Source organism: Xiphophorus maculatus, chromosome 14 (assembly GCF_002775205.1).
Source record: "Xiphophorus maculatus strain JP 163 A chromosome 14, X_maculatus-5.0-male, whole genome shotgun sequence".
Lineage (NCBI taxonomy): Eukaryota > Metazoa > Chordata > Actinopteri > Cyprinodontiformes > Poeciliidae > Xiphophorus > Xiphophorus maculatus.
The window spans coordinates 26,795,888-26,815,569 of record NC_036456.1 but is presented as its reverse complement, the minus strand read 5'-3'; the positions used below and the strand labels follow the sequence as shown (position 1 = coordinate 26,815,569).

The following is a 19,682-nucleotide window of genomic DNA, read 5'->3' as shown; positions in this document are numbered from 1 at the left end:
TTGGCTGGCTAGTTGAAAAGTGCCGTGCGACTACTTGACTTGGACCCAGGCGATGATGAGGGAGTTTGGTTCCTTTATAAAAAGCCGTGGCTTCAGGGCGGCTTGCAAGTGCTGATGGCCGTGTTAACGAATCCGTAAGGGAAACCGGAGGGTGCTTTATGATGATTAGTTCAGAAGCGAGATGGAACGAACGCATCTGAGCCTGGAACCTGAGTGAGCTAGAGAACAAGCTGAGTGAACCAGGAAGTGGCAGGATAATCTGAGAAAAAATGGTATGCAGATTTCAGATGAGAGATGAAGCGTAAAAGCACTGGACGGGACATGAGCTTGAAATATGAGAAAATGGGACAGCTTGCTTATTAGCGGAGAACCGCCCTGGCTCAGGATAAAATTTAACGGGTAGGGCGAAATGAATCTACGAGGCTGAACATGTACCACAACATCGGTAGCCTGCAGGCTACTTGTCAACGAGCTTAAGGTATTACTAGAGTCGACTTTCAGCTATCTGTATTACTAGAGTCGACTTTCAGCTATCTGTATTACTAGAGTCGACTTTTAGCTAACTGAATTACTAGAATCACCTTTTAGCTAACTGAATTACTAGAATCACCTTTTAGCTAACTGAATTACTAGAGTCACCTTTTAGCTAACTGAATTACTAGAGTCACCTTTTAGTTAACTGAATTACTAGAGTCACTTTTTAGCTAACTGAATTACTAGAGTCACTTTGTAGCTAACTGAATTGCTAGTCACGTTTTGGCCATCTGTAGTACTAGAGTCGCCTTTTAGCTAACTGAAGTGCTAGAGTCGCCTTTTAGCTAACTGAAGTGCTAGAGTCGCCTTTTAGCTATCTGTATTTATGAGAGTGAACTTTTAGCTATGATTGCCTGTATCAAACGGCCCTATTCGCCTCAGTCGGTTGGTTTGGGGAAACATTTGCACGGTTCTTTGCGTTTGCTGATTGTTGCCGAGGTTCTAGCGCGCCTGCGCTCTCCTTCGCTGCCCTCTGGGTAACCCAGCGCGAGCGTCTCAGCACTCATGATGCGTTTAAAGGCGGCTTGGAGAAAAAGGCCACGACATGAAAACATCAGATAAGCAGTTTTAACTGCGAAAAAGAGCGAGAACACATGCATGGGAAGTACGGAAGCCCCCAATGTAACTAATTGATGTAAGAATGATGAAGTTTGGAACGCAGCCTGAAAGGCGCATGCGAGTAGGGCCTGCGAGTTCAGGAAGGGGATAAACTAATAAAGTTCCTACGTTTTGTCGCGTTGTAAAGAGTGAATGAGGCACGTGAAGGCTACATCTTACCCCCGAAGCCCGAGGCGGGCGTGGCGTGGGAAGTCCGATGGGAGGTGCTGACGGGCGGGCTGACAGCCATGCGGATTTGAGCCAAAGCGGGGAACCAGTGGGAAGGCGGTGCGATGAACGCTGGCGGTGGAAAGGAAGATGGTGGACGATGAGCTGGGAGGAAACGGCAGCGTAGATCGAAGCAGCGAGACGTTGCGGCCCGGCCGGGGCGGAGAAAGGCTGCCAGGGGATGTATGCAAAGTAGACGGTGGGATTATGTGTCCACTTGCCAGAGACAGATCGTGAAGCGGGTGGCATAGGAGCGAGGGCCGGTAGATCCCAGATCGGCGAGAGAGCGGCGGGAGAAGCTGTCTGGAATGAATGAGGCCTGGACCGTAAGGAACTCTTCTTCCATCTGAGGAGCGTCTGAAGGAAAAGAAGGCGCCGAGCCCGCGGCTAAGCGGCTTTTGTGACTGACATTAGAGGTGGAAGGACGAGCAATGACGACGAAAAGGATCTGGTGAGATAGCTGACTGAGAGCTGAGGCGTGCAGCTGAACAGGTTGAGCTCGGCTGGAGAGCGAAGGACACCATGGATGAAGGTCCTTATCAGCTGGGACTTGGTCGGTGATTGGACGTGACGTGGCTTGGTCCGGCGTTGATAGGTCGATGATTGTGGGCAGGTCGCTTCAATTAACGGGTCCCGGTGGGGATAAAAGAGTCTTCCAGTTTGAATTTGCGCCTAGGCTTCATTTCAACAAAAGAAAATCAGCAGCTTTAAGCTCCGCCCCCTTTTCCAGATTCTAGATCTAAGTCCAGTTGTGTATCTGTGCCCAGATGTGGAAATTGGTGATTTAGATGAGAAATTTGACAAATTTAAGGTTGTAGCTGGTAGATTAAGAACCCAAATTTCATATTTATTTATATGGAAAAATATTTGTTCTTTTCAATTCACAGCTAAACATGACATAACATCTTTAAAGAGTAGCAATATTACTAAATGTGGAAAAGTTCAAGGTGTATGGATACCTCTGTAGGACACTATGTATTATAAACTAACTCAGAGTTTATAATACATAGACAAGACGGCTTATGATTGTTTTGGGGTTTGACCTGAAGCTTCAGAGACACATAAAGACAGTTACAAAGTCGGCCTTTTGTCACCTGAAGAACATTCCAGTGTTTAAAATGATTCCAGGAAACTTTTTCAGTTTCATTGATTACTGTAGCAGTGTCTTCACAGGTCTGAATAAAAAAATCCTCCACATGCAGCTGGTCCAGAACGCTGCTGCTGGCATTCTGACTAAAACCAGGAACATAGAGCACATCACCCCAGTTCTAAAGTCCTTCAAGGTCCACAGCCAGAACCAAACATGGAGAAGCAGCATTTAGTTTTTAGGCTCCATTAATCTGGTACAAACTTCCAGAAAACTTCAGAAACATTGAGTTCCTTTAAACTAATACTACAAACCCACCTGTCTAGAGCTGCTTTTAAGACATTGTAATGTTTGTTGCTGTTTTCTTTTATCATATTTAATTCTTTTATCATATAATCTGCTGGAATGTCCTTCAGCTAGTATAGTGGCAACATCCGTCCCCTCAGAGAGGATCTTCTCTAAAACTGGACAGATCATAACTGAGAGAAGGAACAGGATCAGCCCTGCCAAGGTGTTTCTCAACGCCAATCTGTAAGTCTTGAGTGATTTAACACAGTGAGTTCTTCATCTCTAGTGGTTCAAAACTTGTGTTGTTCACATGTTTTTTATCCTTCATAGTTTTATACTTTAATTTAATAGCAATTTATTTGATATTTGTATTGTGGCACTTTTTCTGTTATGAAGCTGCTTTGATACTTTTTCGTATTGTGGAGGGTGTTTGTATTTATATTTAACTGTTTGATTTATTTTAAGTTATTTTTGTGGAAGTGGTGCTATTTTGTGATAATTTAATTGGTTATAATAAAAGGTTTATTTATAAAGCATTGTTATGCGGCATTTTTACTCATCATAAGTGCTTAACAATGTCAATAATGAAACAAAATATTATAAAATTAGGTTTAAGCTATTAATTAATTAATAATGTCAAAAATATATATGGGGAGCCGTTTGGGAGTCGAAAGAGCCGGCTCTCCACAGTAAGAAGAGCCATTAGAGTCGCATCTCAAAAAGGAGCCGAAAATCCCATCGTTCGTATCAACGTCTCGTTCTTTGGCGGAGCGTATTCGCGTTAGGTTCCCGAGTTCTGACTATGATTGCCCAAAAACGAGGCCCGTCCGACAAAAATGCGACAGAAGAAGCTGAGAGTCCGAAAAAGCGCCGGACCAGACACGTAGCGGCTCTGATTCTGGCTAGAGGCGGTAGCAAAGGGATCCCGCTGAAGAACATCAAACTGCTAGCGGGCGTTCCTCTGATGGGCTGGGTGCTGAGAGCCGCCATCGACTCGGGAGAGTTTGACAGGTAGGTTTTAAAGTCCATTAGTGATGTGTTGGTCGCGAACGACCGTGTGCACCCACTCCCCCTCCTCTGAAGGCTTGCAGAATGTATGGCTCCCATACACAAAGTATGGGAGCCATTGGTCCCAGTCAGAGCCTGTTTCACTCACAAATTTCCGTAGCATTTGTTTAAGTGGTTGATTAAACCGTTCAGTGAGGCCATCTGTTTGTGGATGATAAGGTGTTGTTCTCAGCTGATACACATCTTTAAACAGCTTAGACATGAAATTGGTGCCCTGGTCAGTCAGTATTTCCTGAGGAAAGCCAACTCTGGAAAAAAATTGCACCAAACAGAATGCAACATTCTTTGCTTTGACAACTTTCAAGGGAAAAACCTCTGGATATTTAGTTGTGTAATCCACAATGACCAGCATAAACCGGTTACCTGCTTTACTCCTTTCAACCGGGCCCACTATGTCCATACCCAAGCGTTGAAATGGTGTACTCAGAACTGGAAGCGGTTGGAGAGGAGCTTTGCCAGGGAGTCTAGCTGATGTCATTTGGCATTCTGGACAGCTCCTGCAAAACTGCACAACATCTTTACGCAAGCCAGGCCAAAAAAAACAGCGCTTTATACGGGCAAAGGTCTTATGCTTCCCCAGGTGGCCAGCCCAGGGAATCGAATGGCCCAACTTCAAAACAGTTTCTCTAACTGCTTTGGGAACCACAAGCTGTTTAATTGGCCCATTTTGTCTGTAAAGAATGTCATTTTGAATGACAAAATAATTTTTATTGACTTTGGCTTCTTTAAAGCATCTCACAAGACTTGCATCCTTGTGCTGCAGCTCCAATATATTACCAGGGATTTTGAAGTCTTGCTGGACCTCAGGCTCTGGTGCATCAGAAGGAACAACCACCGTCCCTTGAAACTTTTCCCTTCTCCGTAGTCTTTTGGATTTCCTGTCTTTAGTGTCCTCTGTGAAAAACTCCACATTGTGAAATGGTAAGGTACTGAGGTCGAAAACAATTTCCTCAGATTGCTTTGCTTGGGCTCGAGTTAGAGCAACATTACACTGAGGAGAATTCAACAGGTCAATCAGCACTGGCAGGTCATTGCCAAGAATTACTGGAAATGGCAAGTTATCTACTACCCCAACATTAAGCAGGTAAGTTTGTCTTTTTATAGTCACATAAACATCTGCTGTTGGATATTGTTTTCTGTCACCATGGACGCAGCAGATTGGAACGGTCTCACTGGTGCAAACAAGCTGGGGTGAGATGTACCTGCGCTGGACCAAAGTCCGTGTACTCCCTGTATCAATCAGGGCCCTCAGTGCCTGACCGTTGAGCTCCACAAAGGTCTCCATTAATTGATTCATTGCTCCAACATTTTGAGTCTCTTTCCTGGGCACAAAACACATCTGGGACAACTTGACAGCATTTTGAGGACACATTGGTTTAGTATGACCCGCCTGTCCACATAAGTAACAAGTGGGTTTTTTCCATTGACCTTTTGAGCCAAATCTCTCTTTTTCAGGTAGCTTACCCACAGCTGAAACTGGTTGGGCTGGAGATTGATGGCGGCCATCTTTTTTCCAGCTTTGAAAAGCCCAAGAGTTCCTCCTCCTTGCAGCCACAAACACATCAGCCAGTTCAGCAGCCTCCTTTGCAGTCTTTGGATTATGTTCTTTTATCCAAACCTGAAGTTCTGGTGACAACATTCTTAAATATTGTTCAAGAATCATTATTTCATTGATTTGTTCAACTGTCTTACCGTTAGGTTGCACCCATTTGATATACAACTCCTTCAGCCTTATGTAGAGCTCCTTTGGAGTTTCTTCTGGCTCCACCTGAAGCAAGCGGAATCTTTGCCTGTAGGTTTCACTGTTAATGTCATACTTCTGCAAAACAGCTAATTTAACTTGATCATAGTTCATAGACAAATCAACATCCATGTGCACAAAGGCACTTCTAGCTTTGCCTGTTAGCAGAGGTATTAAATGGAAAGCCCAGTCAGTTTTTGGCCACCTGCAGGCAGAAGCTATTCTTTCAAAAGTAATGAGAAAATGTTCAATGTCATCTTCTTCACTCAATTTTTGTAATTTAGGTGCATGAGAAACATACACCTGTGAATATAGGTCACCTGATTGACTATGTTGAGGTGAAGCTGCCACTCCAGGATCTGGTGGTTGTGTAGGCCGCACTGGTGATGTCTGTGGAGCAGTGGGAGTGGTCTCAGATTGGCTCTCCCTTTTAAACAATCTGAACTGTTGTTGTAGTTCCTCAAATTTCTGTTGTTGCTTAGCAGTTTCTCTGGTCCAGTGATCCTCTTTGGCCTTCTGATGTCCCATGTGGGCTCTGAGAAGGTTGGCCAAGTCTGCTAGTGTTGGTTCACTCCTCTCCTCTTCCATGTCAAACACTCCACCAACAGCTCCACCTTCCTCAACAGCCACTCTTTCATCCAGCTCAGAACCGGGTTCTCCTCTTGTTCGTCCTCTTCCCTTTCCAGGCATTTTGGAAAAAGGTCCCACTTCTGACACCAACTGTGAGGGACCAGACTCAAACGAGGACAAAAAAATGTTCAAAGTAGCAAAAATTCAGTAGCAAAGAGCCCATTGCATACAATCGAATGAGGAATTGCCTTAATTTTCATGCTAATAATATTGTAAAACTGTGTTGTTTGCAATAGTTTTACATCAGTCTAAGAAATTTACAGTATATATTGTAATTCTAAATGATAAAAATCATTTCTTGTGAATATTTGACATTTTCACAGTGAAAATAAATTAACATTTTTCCAAATGGGATTTTGTTTTTCTGTGACTCAAGGTCCAAAATGCTGCCACTGTATGTCCAAAAGTAAAAACTAAGTGTAAGTTCATAAATTTCAGATTATCCTGAAAAAAATGATGCCACATACGATAATATTATATATAATATAATGATTTCTATTAAAGTAAAATCAGAATTGGTCAAAAACGACCATATGTACCTGGACTCCTAAGGGTTAAAGTCCATACCGAGTCCATACCGGACTTTAGAAGAACAAAATAAATCAAGCTAGCTTCACTGCAGGGCCTGTTCACCTTGGCGAACAAAACTGCTGCTTGAATTCTGACACAGCTTGACAATGAGAAAATCATTCACCTTAATTCAACCGTTTCAACAAAGATGCATTAAAAGTGTAAAATAAAAGTTTAGATTTAAACAGAGTTGGCAAGTTTACTGTGTAAAAGTGTAAATAATGTCTCTATAAGGAGAAAAGCAATCTACTTACTTAAGGATACTTTCAATAGGCTGCATTTCCTGAAATGCGTTTCTAATCTTATCAGTTGTAATATGTTCTATTATGTTTTAAATTATAGTTTTGTGTTTGAGCTTTGATTGTTTACAGATGGACTTAAGCAAATAATTTAATATAAAAGTTGCTCTTGTTTTTAAGCTCATATTTTATTAGCTTATTTGATTTAATTGAGTCAATTAATTACTTTCATTTTTCTGTTTGTTTTCAAAACCAGTTTCTCTTGTAAATGAGATCTCGGGTGTCAATGAGACAACCTGTTTAAATTATGGTGAAATAAAAAACAATAATTAATAAATAATGACTGCATTGGAACTGCTCACAGTTGTAAAACTAGTACCTTATTGCCATGGTTACACATCACAACAGAGCAAATTAGAGCTAAAATCCTTCCAGCCACACAAAATGCTTGAATTTGTCCAAAGATCAAAATGTTTATTTCTTAATAGAGAATGAGCAAATTACATTTAATTTTATGTTTTCAGTATCGATAATCTAAAAGATTTGAACATTTATTTGGTAAAAGTGTAAAAAATAATCTACACAGTGTGGTTGTTTTGTTACCATGGTTACAGCTCCTGTTTGTCCACAAACACATTTCAACAAAAGAAAATCAGCAGCTTTAAGCTCCGCCCCCTTTTCCAGATTCCAGAGTGTATCTGTAAGTCCAGTTGTGTATCTGTGCCCAGAAGTGGAAATTGGTGATTTAGATGAGAAAATTTGGCAAATTTAAGGTTGTAGCTGGTAGATTAAGAACCCAAATTTCATATTTATTTATATGGAAAAATATTTGTTCTTTTCAATTCACAGCTAAACATGACATAACATCTTTAAAGAGCAGCAATATTATGGGGCGTGCTGTGGTGGCGCAGGGGGTTAGCACGCCCCACGTTTGGAGGCCTTAGTCCTCGACGCGGACGTCGCGGGTTCGACTCCCGGTCCCGACGACCTTTGCCGCATGTCCTCCTCACCCTCCTTCCTGTCTGCCTACTGTCACAAAAAATACGAGCCGCAAAAACTCTTCGGAGAGAAAAATGGAAAAAAAAAAAGAGTAGCCATATTACTAAATGTGGAAAAGTTCAAGGTGTATGGATACCTCTGTAGGACACTATGTATTATAAACTAACTCAGAATTTATAATACATAGACAAGACGGCTTATGATTGTTTTGGGGTTTGACCTGAAGCTTCAGAGACACATAAAGACAGTTACAAAGTCGGCCTTTTGTCACCTGAAGAACATTTCCAGTGTTTAAAATGATTCCAGGAAACTTTTTCAGTTGCATTGATTACTGTAGCAATGTCTTCACAGGTCTGAATAAAAAATCCTCCACATGCAGCTGGTCCAGAACGCTGCTGCTGGCATTCTGACTAAAACCAGGAACATAGAGCACATCACCCCAGTTCTAAAGTCCTTTAAGGTCCACAGCCAGAACCAAACATGGAGACATTTTGTTTTCATGCTCCACTAATCTGGTACAAACTTCCAGAAAACTGCAGAAACATTGAGTTTCTTTAAATTAAAACTAACAACCCACCTGTCTAGAGTTGCTTTTAAGACATTGTAATGTTTGTTGCTGTTTTCTTTTATCATATTTATTCTTTTATCATATAATCTGCTGGAATGTCCTGCAGCTATAAATAAACATAACTTTTTGTTTGTTTTTTTAGTGTTTGGGTGTCAACAGACCACGATGAGATTGAAAAAGTTGCAAAATCCTGGGGGGCCAAAGTCCACCGGAGGAGCAAAGAAGTCTCCAGGGACTCCTCCACTTCCTTGGAGACAATTCAGGAGTTTCTCAAGGAAAATCCAGGTAGGAAACGCTCAGCTGGACACAAGTTGACCCAAATGTTGAGGATGGAAAATCACAGATGAGTTTTTCTCCTGTTCAGAGGTGACAGTGGTCTGTAACATCCAGGCTACGTCTCCATGTCTCCATCCATCTCACATAAAGAATGCCCTGAAGAAGATCACAGAGGACGGATACGACTCCATCTTCTCCGTGGTCCGGAGATACCGGTTCCGCTGGAAGGAGGTCAAGAAAGGAAGTGAGTTCACCAAACGCCTGCTATTCCCCAGTTTGACTGTAATTGGACTCAATCAGGGTTCAATTGTTCTGTTCAGCTTCAGAGAACCTACAGCAGAACATGTTCGTCCTTCCTTACAGGTGATGAATGCACTGAGCCGGAGAATCTGAACCCTGCGAAGCGTCCACGGCATCAGGACTGGAACGGAGAGCTGATTGAGAATGGTTCATTTTACTTCGCCACCAGAGACCTCATCATGAAGGAAGGACGGCTGCAGGTAGCTGCTCTGAATGTTTAGCTCTCAGTAATGACAATTTGATCCAAAGGTTTCCCTAAAAGCAACATCTGTGCCAGAAAACCAACGAGTTTAAATCAATTCTACCAAAAAGTGGTCAGATATTGAGCCAGAATTAGACCAGAAGCTTGTCAATGACGACAAGTTTGGATCCAAGGTTTGATTTGGGGATGTTTGTTCAAGTGTTATTATTGATCTATGTATGTATTTGAGGATGTTTGTATAATTTTGTTCTTGTTTCTCTCTAACTTTGTTTTTATTCCTCTGTTGACTATAGTCGTGAATTTGCCTCAAACCACCAAAGAGTACATTGTCGCCATCTAGTGGTCAGAGTTATACCTAATTCACTACAAACCTAAATTCATGTCTGTTACATTTAAATTAAATATCTAGTTTTCAATTCGCAAAAACTGAATATTCAGGCAGTAATATTCTGGAAGTCAACAACAATAATTTAGTTTTTTAACTAAATTATTAGGGAATCCCGAGGAACGCCTCGGGACTACACACCCCGGCCTTGGGATTCCCCCGGAAGAGCTAGAAGAAGTGGCCGGGGAGAGGGAAGTCTGGGCCTCCCTTCTGCAGCTGCTACCCCCGCGACCCGACCCCGGATAAGCGGAAGAAGATGGATGGATGGATGGATGGAATTGTTTAATAAAATTATGTGATGAAAATTAAAGGCATTAATTTGCTGCCATCTTGTGGTCAGAGTTATGCCTAATTCATCAATTTTCACACTAAAAACTTTAATTCATGTTTGTTACATTTAAATAATAAACCTATTTTAACGTTTAGTGGCAAAAACACAAAATTCAGGCAGTAATTGGCAGAAAATGTCCAATAATAGCTGTTTTATTAGGTGGTGAAAATTAAAGGCACTCTGTCCTATGATGAGCACATGTTTCTCTAGACCTGTGTCCATCAGTTCCAGGTGTTTGGAGGTTTTCTGATGTTTGTGCTGGACTCTCTGCAGGGCGGTCGGGTCGCCTACTTTGAGATGAAGCCAGAGCACAGCGTGGACTTCGAGGTGGACATCGACTGGCCTGTGGCAGAGCAGAGAGTACTCAGGTGAATTTAAACCGACTGCTTTACAGGGGATCTATGATGCAAAATTCACATTTTGCACATTTGTATACATTCATTTAGGTTTCTACTGCTTCTAAAAACAGCCCAAATGCTTAAAAAAATCTGCCCAGGCGGTTTTTGGCAATAAAATATATTTTTGGTGTCTGGAAAATGAGCTGTTTCAAAATCCCCAGGAATGTAACATCACAAATCAGCAGGCAATGCCTGTTACCTAGCAATCCCAGCAAAGTCCAGCACGTTACCTAGCAACCTAAGCAGAGCTCCAGCACATTTGGTCATGGGCGTAGGTTTGGGTATGGACGGTCGTGACATGTCACGACCAATATTCAAGGGATATAAAATAGTCCCGACCAATTTTTGCCATATTAATAAAAAAAAATATATATATGTATTTTTTTTAACAAAAACAAAATAAATAAACGAAAATCTACATTGATTAGTTTAATATTTTAATATACTACGCAGTGGTAGCATTCATTTTAAATGCTGGTGAGTTGGTGAGTAAGTTGTAAGGTCCCACCAAAACTTAGACCAAACCTACGCCCTTGCATTTGGTCAGCTAGTTTTACTGCTGTACAATGGCTGATGGAAAAGACAAGTATTTTGTTGTTGACTTATGTGAACTCGCACAAACTCTAAGGATGAGACTGAGACCAGCAAATATGCAGAGAGCAAATTTAATTTCATCAGCAGCTGATGGAGAAACAGCACACACAGCAAACTGCAGTCTGTTCCAACTTGGGGCTGAACACCCTCACATTTTATAGGATACATCGTACTTTGCGTGACTACACACCCCGGCTCAGTGTCAGACAAAAAATCTATAAATTCCTTATCTGTGAGTTTTGGGCAAGCAGCAGGTTTGTATGCAGATTCAACTCAACTACAGAAATATGCTCTGTGTTTCCTGTGGACAAGACGCCCTTAGGTTTATCTGACTAAACATATTAGATAACTTCTGCTTTCTTTCTGTGTCATAACAGGTTTTTCCCCATAGTGGCCTCTCTGTGGGTGGCTAAACAGATACTGAACTCCTGCAAAATAGAAACATCACCTTAGCAACGTCTGACATCTAACCACTGAACATCCTGTTCCAACTTATTTGAAAAGCATATTTCCTGTTGAGCTGCAACTGAATGCAAACTTTTTAATAACACATCAGAAACTATACATTCAAAATGATTAAACATTAATTAATTATGAGACTTCCGGATCGGACCACCATCACAATGGACCTTACCAAGGGGCCACTTTTCATTGGCTGATGCCCATTCTACATGGTCACGTGCGTGGCCGTCTCACAAACACATTTAGCTTCCCGTTAGCTAAGTACAGCATAATAGCAGAACTGATACAACTTCTACACCTTGAAGCCTGTCTGCTACACAGTCTTACGTTAGCTAAACAGATTAATATGCAATGTGTCTGTATCTGACATACACTAAAGATTTTATTTTAGCAGAAAAGGCTTTGGACTAAACTGTTACTCGTGTTAGCCACTCTAGCACCAAGTACAGCTAGTCAATCAACCATCGCTGTGTTCAGGGAAGCGCTGATTAATAATCGAGAAATAAATATAAAGCCTGTAAACTTGATATGCAACGGACTGAATGTTATGTTTTTAACGTAATCTTTGCTCGTCTTGCGGGGCGCAGGCGGTTGCCACGGTAACAGGTGTGCTTAAACTACAAAGAGAGAGAGAGAGTAAAAAGGTAGGAGTGGTTTTGAGTTGATCACCTGTTCGGGTTATTTTACCTTTGTTTACCTTTGCTGTGGCGCATTACAGCCGCTGTAGTTTCTAAACGTTGGACTAATTACCTCGTTCCTTTGTGAGTTTACGTCATTCACAACAAACATCAAACAGAACAAATATATTTCATACAATTTTAACAAACAAATGGCTTCTACCGCGATAATTATGTGAAATTAAATTAATTATATCCCAACTTGAGAAGATTTGCCTTTACCTTTACAGAGCTCTTTGGTTCCTCCTATCAGTCTGTAGCTTCTCATATTGACGTCATCAAACCAAAGTTCAGATCTACCATAACTGACTGACACCTGCTGGCCTCAGGTTTGCAACCAGCTTGTGACTGAGAAACCAGTAACCTCCTCCCAGATGATGACTTGAACTTGTTAGTTCCTCTGTCCATTGAAGTAGCTGATATATTGTGAAAATCCGGTAGAAATGATGCACTTTTTTTTTTTTTTAACTTTATTTACAGATAAAGAATATACAATTACAGACAGTAGTATGCTCGAGGTGCTGGGGTAACAAATCCATAGGATTCCATGAGAAAAAAGGAAAAATAAATAAATAAATAAAATAACAGTTTACAAATCAAATTCATCGCTTAAGGTTATAAGTTTCATAGCTTTAGAGTTGGTGCACAATCTTAAAGAGTCCAAAAACATCTTACATAAGCTCTAGAAACACTGAGGTTGGGTTTGTTTTTAGCAAATTTACAGGCATGTATGTGGAATTTAGCGAACAGAATAAGAAAGTTTAGAATACATTCTTTCCCAGACATACTGTTATTGGAAATACCAAAGAACACATGTTTAACATTCAAAGGAATAAGTATATCACATTTCTGACTGAAGAAAATATTGAAGTCACACCAAAAAATGTTGCTGAAAGAGCATTCCCAAAAAAGGTGGGTTAATGTTTCTTTTTCGATGTGACAAAAGGAACAAAGAGGATCAATATTTGGAATATATTTAGTCAGTGCTGAATTTACAGGGTAACACCTGTGTAGAATTTTAAGAAACACCTCTCGTACTTTATTTGAGACAAAAAACTTTCTTGGTAATAACCATGTTTGTTCCCAATCAATATCTGTATAGAGATTGATCCAAAAAAGATTGAAGCAGGTTTACTAATAGTATTCCTCTGAATTATTTCTCTAATATGTTTATTTCCAGTTTTAATACTAAGGAACGGGTCTGATTGACCAAAAAATAACTCTGGAAATCTGGGATATTGGACATGAGCTCTACATGAGGTTGATATAAGAAATTTCAAACCTGCTGGAGTAGCGTCAAAAAAAACAGCAAATTCTTTAGGGGTCACTGGGAATTTATATTTACAAAGAAATTCACCATAATTAAACAGTTGACCATCCTCATTAAACAATTGTTTTACAGATAGAATATCATTATCCACCCAGTTCTTAAGAAATAGGGATTTATGCTTGAAGCAAATATTTTGGTTATTCCAAATAAAACAGTTATGAGGGGAAAAGTTACGTTTATAAACCAATGTCCAGGATTAAAGTAATTGCTTATGGAAGCTAGATAAATTAACAGGGAGCTTTTCTATTTTGTAGTTACATATTAATAAAAAGTCTAGGCCACCCAAGGATTTAAAGACTTGTGTAGGAATCCAATACTACATTGAGTTAGGATTTTTCAAATATCTTTGGATCCACCTAACTTTGAATGCAGAATGTAGGGTATTAAAGTCCAGAACATTGAAACCACCTGAACTTAGTCTATCTATCATAACATTCTTCTTAATAAGATGGGGCTTTTTTCCCCAAATGAAATCAAAGAGTATTTGATCAATTTTAGTGCAAAGGCTGTTTGGGACATTAAGAGCTGAACTGGCACAGACAAGACGAGAAAGACTTTCGGTTTTGGCCAGCAGGACTCGACCAGTGATAGTCAGGTCTCTCTGTAACCATAGATTAAATCTTTGTTGGCAAGAGGGTATAATTGGATCAAAGTTTTTATTAATTCTTGCTGTTTGCTCTTTAATTATAGTTATCCCAAGGTATTTAACTTCCTGACAAAGATAATTCATTACAACCATTGATTGGAAGAAGTTCACATTTAGATAAGTTAAGTTTAAGACCAGAGGCTGCAGAAAATGTATTTAAAAGTTTAAGTGCAATATCAATTTGAAACTTATCTTGTAAGAACAAAGTCGTATCATCAGCTAGTTGACTCAATAGTATAGTTTTTCCTGCAACTGAGATGCCTTTGAGATCACTATTTTTAATAAAAGTAGCTAGAATTTTCATAGGGAGAAGAAACAAAAAGGGTGATACAGGGCATCCCTGATGAATCCCACGTTCTATTTTAAATCTTTTGGTAGTTCCATGGGGTAATTTTATTGAGCTATTTCCATAAGCATAAAGAGTGCGGATTGATTGTTGAAAATTCTCTCCAAAGCCAAATAAGCTGAGGGCTTTGAAGATGAACTCATGTTCTATCGAGTCAAATGCTTTTTGAAAATCTAAAAATAAAATAAAGCTGTTAGCTGAAACCATTTCTGGATAGTCTAAGATATCAAGAACCAATCTTATATTATCAATAATATGCCTTCCAGCCATAAAGCCGTTCTGAGATTCCTCTATAATATCACTAAGAACTTTTGTTAATTTCTTTGTCAAACAACTGGCTAAGATTTTGTAATCACTGTTAAGTAAAGAAATAGGACGCCAATTATCCAAAATTAATGCATCCTTCTGAGGTTTTGGGATTAGAGTAATTAGACTTTGAGAAAGTGATGGGGGGAGTCTTTCATTCCTAATGCTTTCAATAAAAACAGAATGTAAAAATGAAGTGAGTTCTTCTGAGAACGTCTTATAAAGTTCTGATGTAAGTCCATCTGTACCAGGGGATTTATTTGATTTAAGACTATTAATAGCTTCTTTAATTTCATCAGGTGTGATTGGAGAGTCACATAATACTTTGTTTTGGTCACCAATTGTTTCTATCCCACTTACGGAGTTAAAGAAATAATTATGTTCCTCAGGAGAAGGTCTAGACTCGTACAATGATTTGTAAAACGTTTCACATATATTGGCAATCATTTTGGGGTCATCAATGATTGTGCCACTTGAATTAAGTTTAGTAATACCATTTTTTGTTTGTCTTTGCTTTTCAAGTTTGAAGAATAGCTAGAGTTTTGTTCCCCCTCTTCTAACCATTTGGCCCGTGAACGTATAAAAGCTCCTTTTGCTTTATTAATATAAATTTGATCAAGTTTAAGCTGAAGGGTTTGTAACTTGGCTCTCTGTTGTTCAGATAGATTTTCAGGAAGAGTAGATGATAATGAAATCAACTCCGCGACCAAGCAGGTTTCCTCCTTTATGCTATTTTTTATTCTATTTGCCACAGCTTTACTTAAGATCTTTCTTAATTCATATTTTAAAAGCTCCCAGTAACGTCCATAATTATTTTCAAATTGTGCTAGTTTTAAGAGCTCTGCAATTTTGTTTTTAATTGATAAACAGACAAATTCGTCGTTAAGAAGGGAGTTATTCATCTTCTAATATGCAGGGTTCCTTTTAGTAGTTTTATTAGGGGAAATAAAACCTCTAACAAAATGCCTTTATGATCAGGAAGAGGTGCTTGAATAATCTCAGCTTTGCAATTTGAATGTTGTAAGGAGTCAGATATTAGCCAAAAATCAGTTCTTGAGTGTTGCGAATGAGCTTTGTTTTTCCATGTAAAGATTTTTGTGTTTGGATTATTTAGCCTCCAAATATCTATTAAACTTCGTTCATTCATAAAGTCAACAATCTGAGAATTTATTCTTTGCCTGCTAGGCCATCGGTCAACCTCATTATTCACAGTAATGTTGAAATCTCCTCCTAAAATTATCTTAATATCATTAAATTTTTTAACAAGAGCATCAATACTGGAGTTCAAAGTTTCAAACAGCATGACATTTTCCTTGGCGTTGTTAAAACCATAAATGTTACCAATAAGAAAGAAAGAATTATCACATTTGATGACTGTGAGAATATAGTGTCCAGCTGGGTCAGTTTCGGTGAAGATGATGCTGCTATTAAATTTGTGTTTCAAAGTTAATGTACCTGCTGCACGGTGAGTTCCATGGGCCATCCACAAATCTTCTCCCCACTGAGCTTTCCAAAGTTTATAGTCACTATCAATGGAATGAGTCTCTTGAAGCAAACAAAAATCAGCACCACAATTTTTTGCAAATAGAAATAAAGCTTTTCTTTTAGTTATATCCCTCAGTCCTCGAGCATTGACTGAGAAGAACTTTAACATAGTAATAAACAAACAAGATAAGTGTCTGAGTTTTAGTCGAACTTAACTGGGAACATAGAACTTTTCCTCCTTAATAGGTTTAATGGGATCCGACGAAACAGTTATTCAATTTCCTTGCCGTCCACAAAAGCTCGTCCTCCTACAAAATACGCGATCTTCTTATCCTTGCGGGCTTGTTGGATTACTGGCCACAGCCGGCTCCGTTTCTCGCGGTCTTCCACAGAAAGATCTTCTTTGAACAGGAGATTTCTTTGCTTCAAGTAGCCAGAATTCTTTGCCATTTTCCAGATCGTGTTGCGGAAATGCTGCATAGAGAATTGGATGACGATATCTCTAGGGTGTGACTTGGTTGGATGTTTTCTACCTAGCGGATATACTGAATCAATCACCTCCAGAATCTTCTCTTTGTGGTTTGGGATTATATTCTCATATACCTCCACCACCTTGAGCCTTACATCCTCCGTCCCTTCTTCGGGCCGCGGAGCCACAGATTCCACCGCTTCTTCTCGCGTGTTAGCTCCAGGACTTTGTTTTCCAGTGCTTGAATCTTTTCCTCAGCTTTGCTGACTCGCTGACCGTGTTGTGCTGTGTGCTTTTAATATCTTGTATGTCAGTGGAGAGAAAATTAATAGTAGACTTCAAGTCATCGATGGATTTCCCAATAGATGTCCCTAGCTCCTCGATAGCTAGCTTTAGCACCGCTATCACGTTCTCTGCTGTGGCTTGCTCCATTTGACCTTTCTTGGTAGATGGTGACTTCGTAGGAGTAAGTACTAGATGACCTTCAGTTTTGCGTTTTGTTGTAGAGGATGAAGACATTACAAATATATCTGTTCCGACAGGAGAAGAATAAAGTTGGAGGAAAGTTCTGAATAACATCTAAACGCCAGCCGCCATCTTGGCTCCCAGAAATGATGCACTAATGGAGTCATGTTTACATAGAAACAACGCGCTGCGAGGCTTTGCTTGTGAGACTTGCGGTCACGTGGGTCGGTTGTGGGCGGAGCTTGGGAAGGTCCATGGTCCCATAGCGAGAGCGCTCCTGGTTGAACCGGAGTAATTAGAGAAATTCTCCCCATAGAACCTAAGTAAATATACCAATATAATAACTTAAAAAGGGGGACAAGATTGTACCACTATTTCGAGAAATAAACGCCGACTGAAGTCAGGTGGGTGAGAGAGAAAAGACACAGCAACAATTAGCAGCTAGCGGGTTGAAGCTAACAAGCCACGAGGAGCAGCGCCTGAAAATGACCGACACTGAACTGATCCTAATTCTCTTACAGGTTCATCATTATGAAAATGATATTATTGAGGTTGTTAGAATAGCTCCTTTAGTTAGATATGTAATTGTGATTTAATGCACAATTAGGGGCTGGAGTGTAGGAGCATATATTTTAGTAACCTGAAACAATCCGTTCCCCCTCTATAACATGGGAACAAATTAATTTACAAGAAAGTCTTTAACTTTGCTTTGGAAACATTTGCTCTTCATTTCTCAAAGATGAGGGGCCTTGGGATTTAAACTTTTTTCCATAGCTGCCTTATATCAAAGTCTTGTAAGTATAAATATCAAACAGTTTTCAAAATGTAATTTATTAACCATTAAACAACATATATAAACAAGCACACCACAGCAAACTCAGGAACAAAGGCAACTAAGGCAACTAAGACAAACACGCAAAGCAGTGATAAGTTTTTCCAGTTGGTGGGCTTCCCACACACGCATGATGGAACCACCTCAGACACGTCACACTGGATCTAGGAAAGAAACCAAAAATATCCGTTTTTTTTAGAACAATATGTCTTTACAATTACAATATACAATCAATCATTTTAGATTCCCTTATATTCCAACTGCTGGAGGATCATATCATAGCTTGTTTACGCAAGATAGGATTAGATAAAACTTGTCCTCTTCATTTAGTTTACTAACACTAAGTCTTTGAATAATTCTAAACACTTTCCTACCCAGTTCACATCCGTGTCACTTTCCATCTCTCCACAGAAGTGACACAAGTCTTTTAGGTCCTCTGTTAACAAAAATATAAAAACACACACACACGATTATACATGTACAATCTTGACCGTATATATGTGGGTGTGTATAAAACTATTACACAGGATGTGCTAAGCACCAACACAGTCATTTATGAAAAAAAATATAGAAAATAAAATGATTGTACTTATTAATTTGTAGACAAACAATTTCCTTAAATAAATGTTTTCAGAGTCCATGTTAATGTATTAAGTTTGGCTAAGTAGAGATGTTTTAGCCAAACATACAAATAATAGTAATTATGATAACAATTGTCATAAACACTGAAAATAAGGATATTAATGTTATCTTCACCACTGTTGAGGATAAGCCTCATGCTGTAAACCGCCTCTCTGGAAACAGGAAAATCCACAACCTCTTTTGATAGGATTTTTTCTGCAAACTGAAATGAACAGCTTCATTTAATGGCTTTAAATTTAAGTAACAAAGAAAGTAATTCACTGTACGTGTCTCAAAATATATATCAAAATCCTAAAGTCATTCACTGTGTGACAATATGTCTGCACCTTCAGTGAAAATACACCACATGATGTACTATCTTGTTTTGGATGCTTGACTGTGTCACATGTCCAACGTGAGACATTGCACCCCTTCTTCCTCATAAATGCCCTGTAAATATAGATATATTAATAAGAACAACTTTATTTGATTTTCATACTTGAGTTAAACTTACATTTTTAACCATACCTTGTGATTTGAAAACATTTCTGGATGTCTTGTTTTGATTCCCCCAGTGGATTCAAGAACAAAGACTTTTTCTCTTGTGGGTAGATCACCTAGAAAGTGTGCATTCGACAGTTTTCATGTGGTTTTTGTCTATGAGATAAGTATGATATAGATTGTTTTTAGAGTTTAAAAACATTTATTACCACTAAAGTCCAGTGGTGATGATTGTTGATTCCCAGAATGGTTCCCCCTTCATAACTTTGTGAAATAAAGAGCAAATGCTACCAAACTCACAGGATTTATTATTGATGATGAAAGGAATAAACAGAGTTAAAGACTTGTTGGTGAATTAATTTGTTCCCATGTTATGGAGGGGGAACAGATTATTTCAGGCAGCTGAAATATCCATTCTCTACTCTCCTCCCCCCATAACGTTTGGGAATTAAGAGCAACTGTTGATAAATTCTCAAAAATTGTTATGTGTGATAGCCTGTAGTATAC

General features: G+C 39.4%; 1 protein-coding gene across 1 annotated transcript in view; it reads left to right on the top strand.

Moving 5' to 3' along the window:
* Positions 1–3,529: 3,529 nt before the first annotated feature.
* Positions 3,530–19,682, top strand: part of LOC111610925 (N-acylneuraminate cytidylyltransferase-like) — a 34,700-nt gene continuing 18,547 nt past the window's right edge. The window contains exons 1-5 of the mRNA XM_023346040.1: positions 3,530–3,745; positions 8,692–8,834; positions 8,914–9,069; positions 9,189–9,325; positions 10,317–10,411. Of these exons, the coding sequence (XP_023201808.1) occupies positions 3,537–3,745; positions 8,692–8,834; positions 8,914–9,069; positions 9,189–9,325; positions 10,317–10,411 (740 nt within the window). The 5' untranslated portion in view covers positions 3,530–3,536. The remainder of the gene's footprint in view (positions 3,746–8,691; positions 8,835–8,913; positions 9,070–9,188; positions 9,326–10,316; positions 10,412–19,682) is intronic.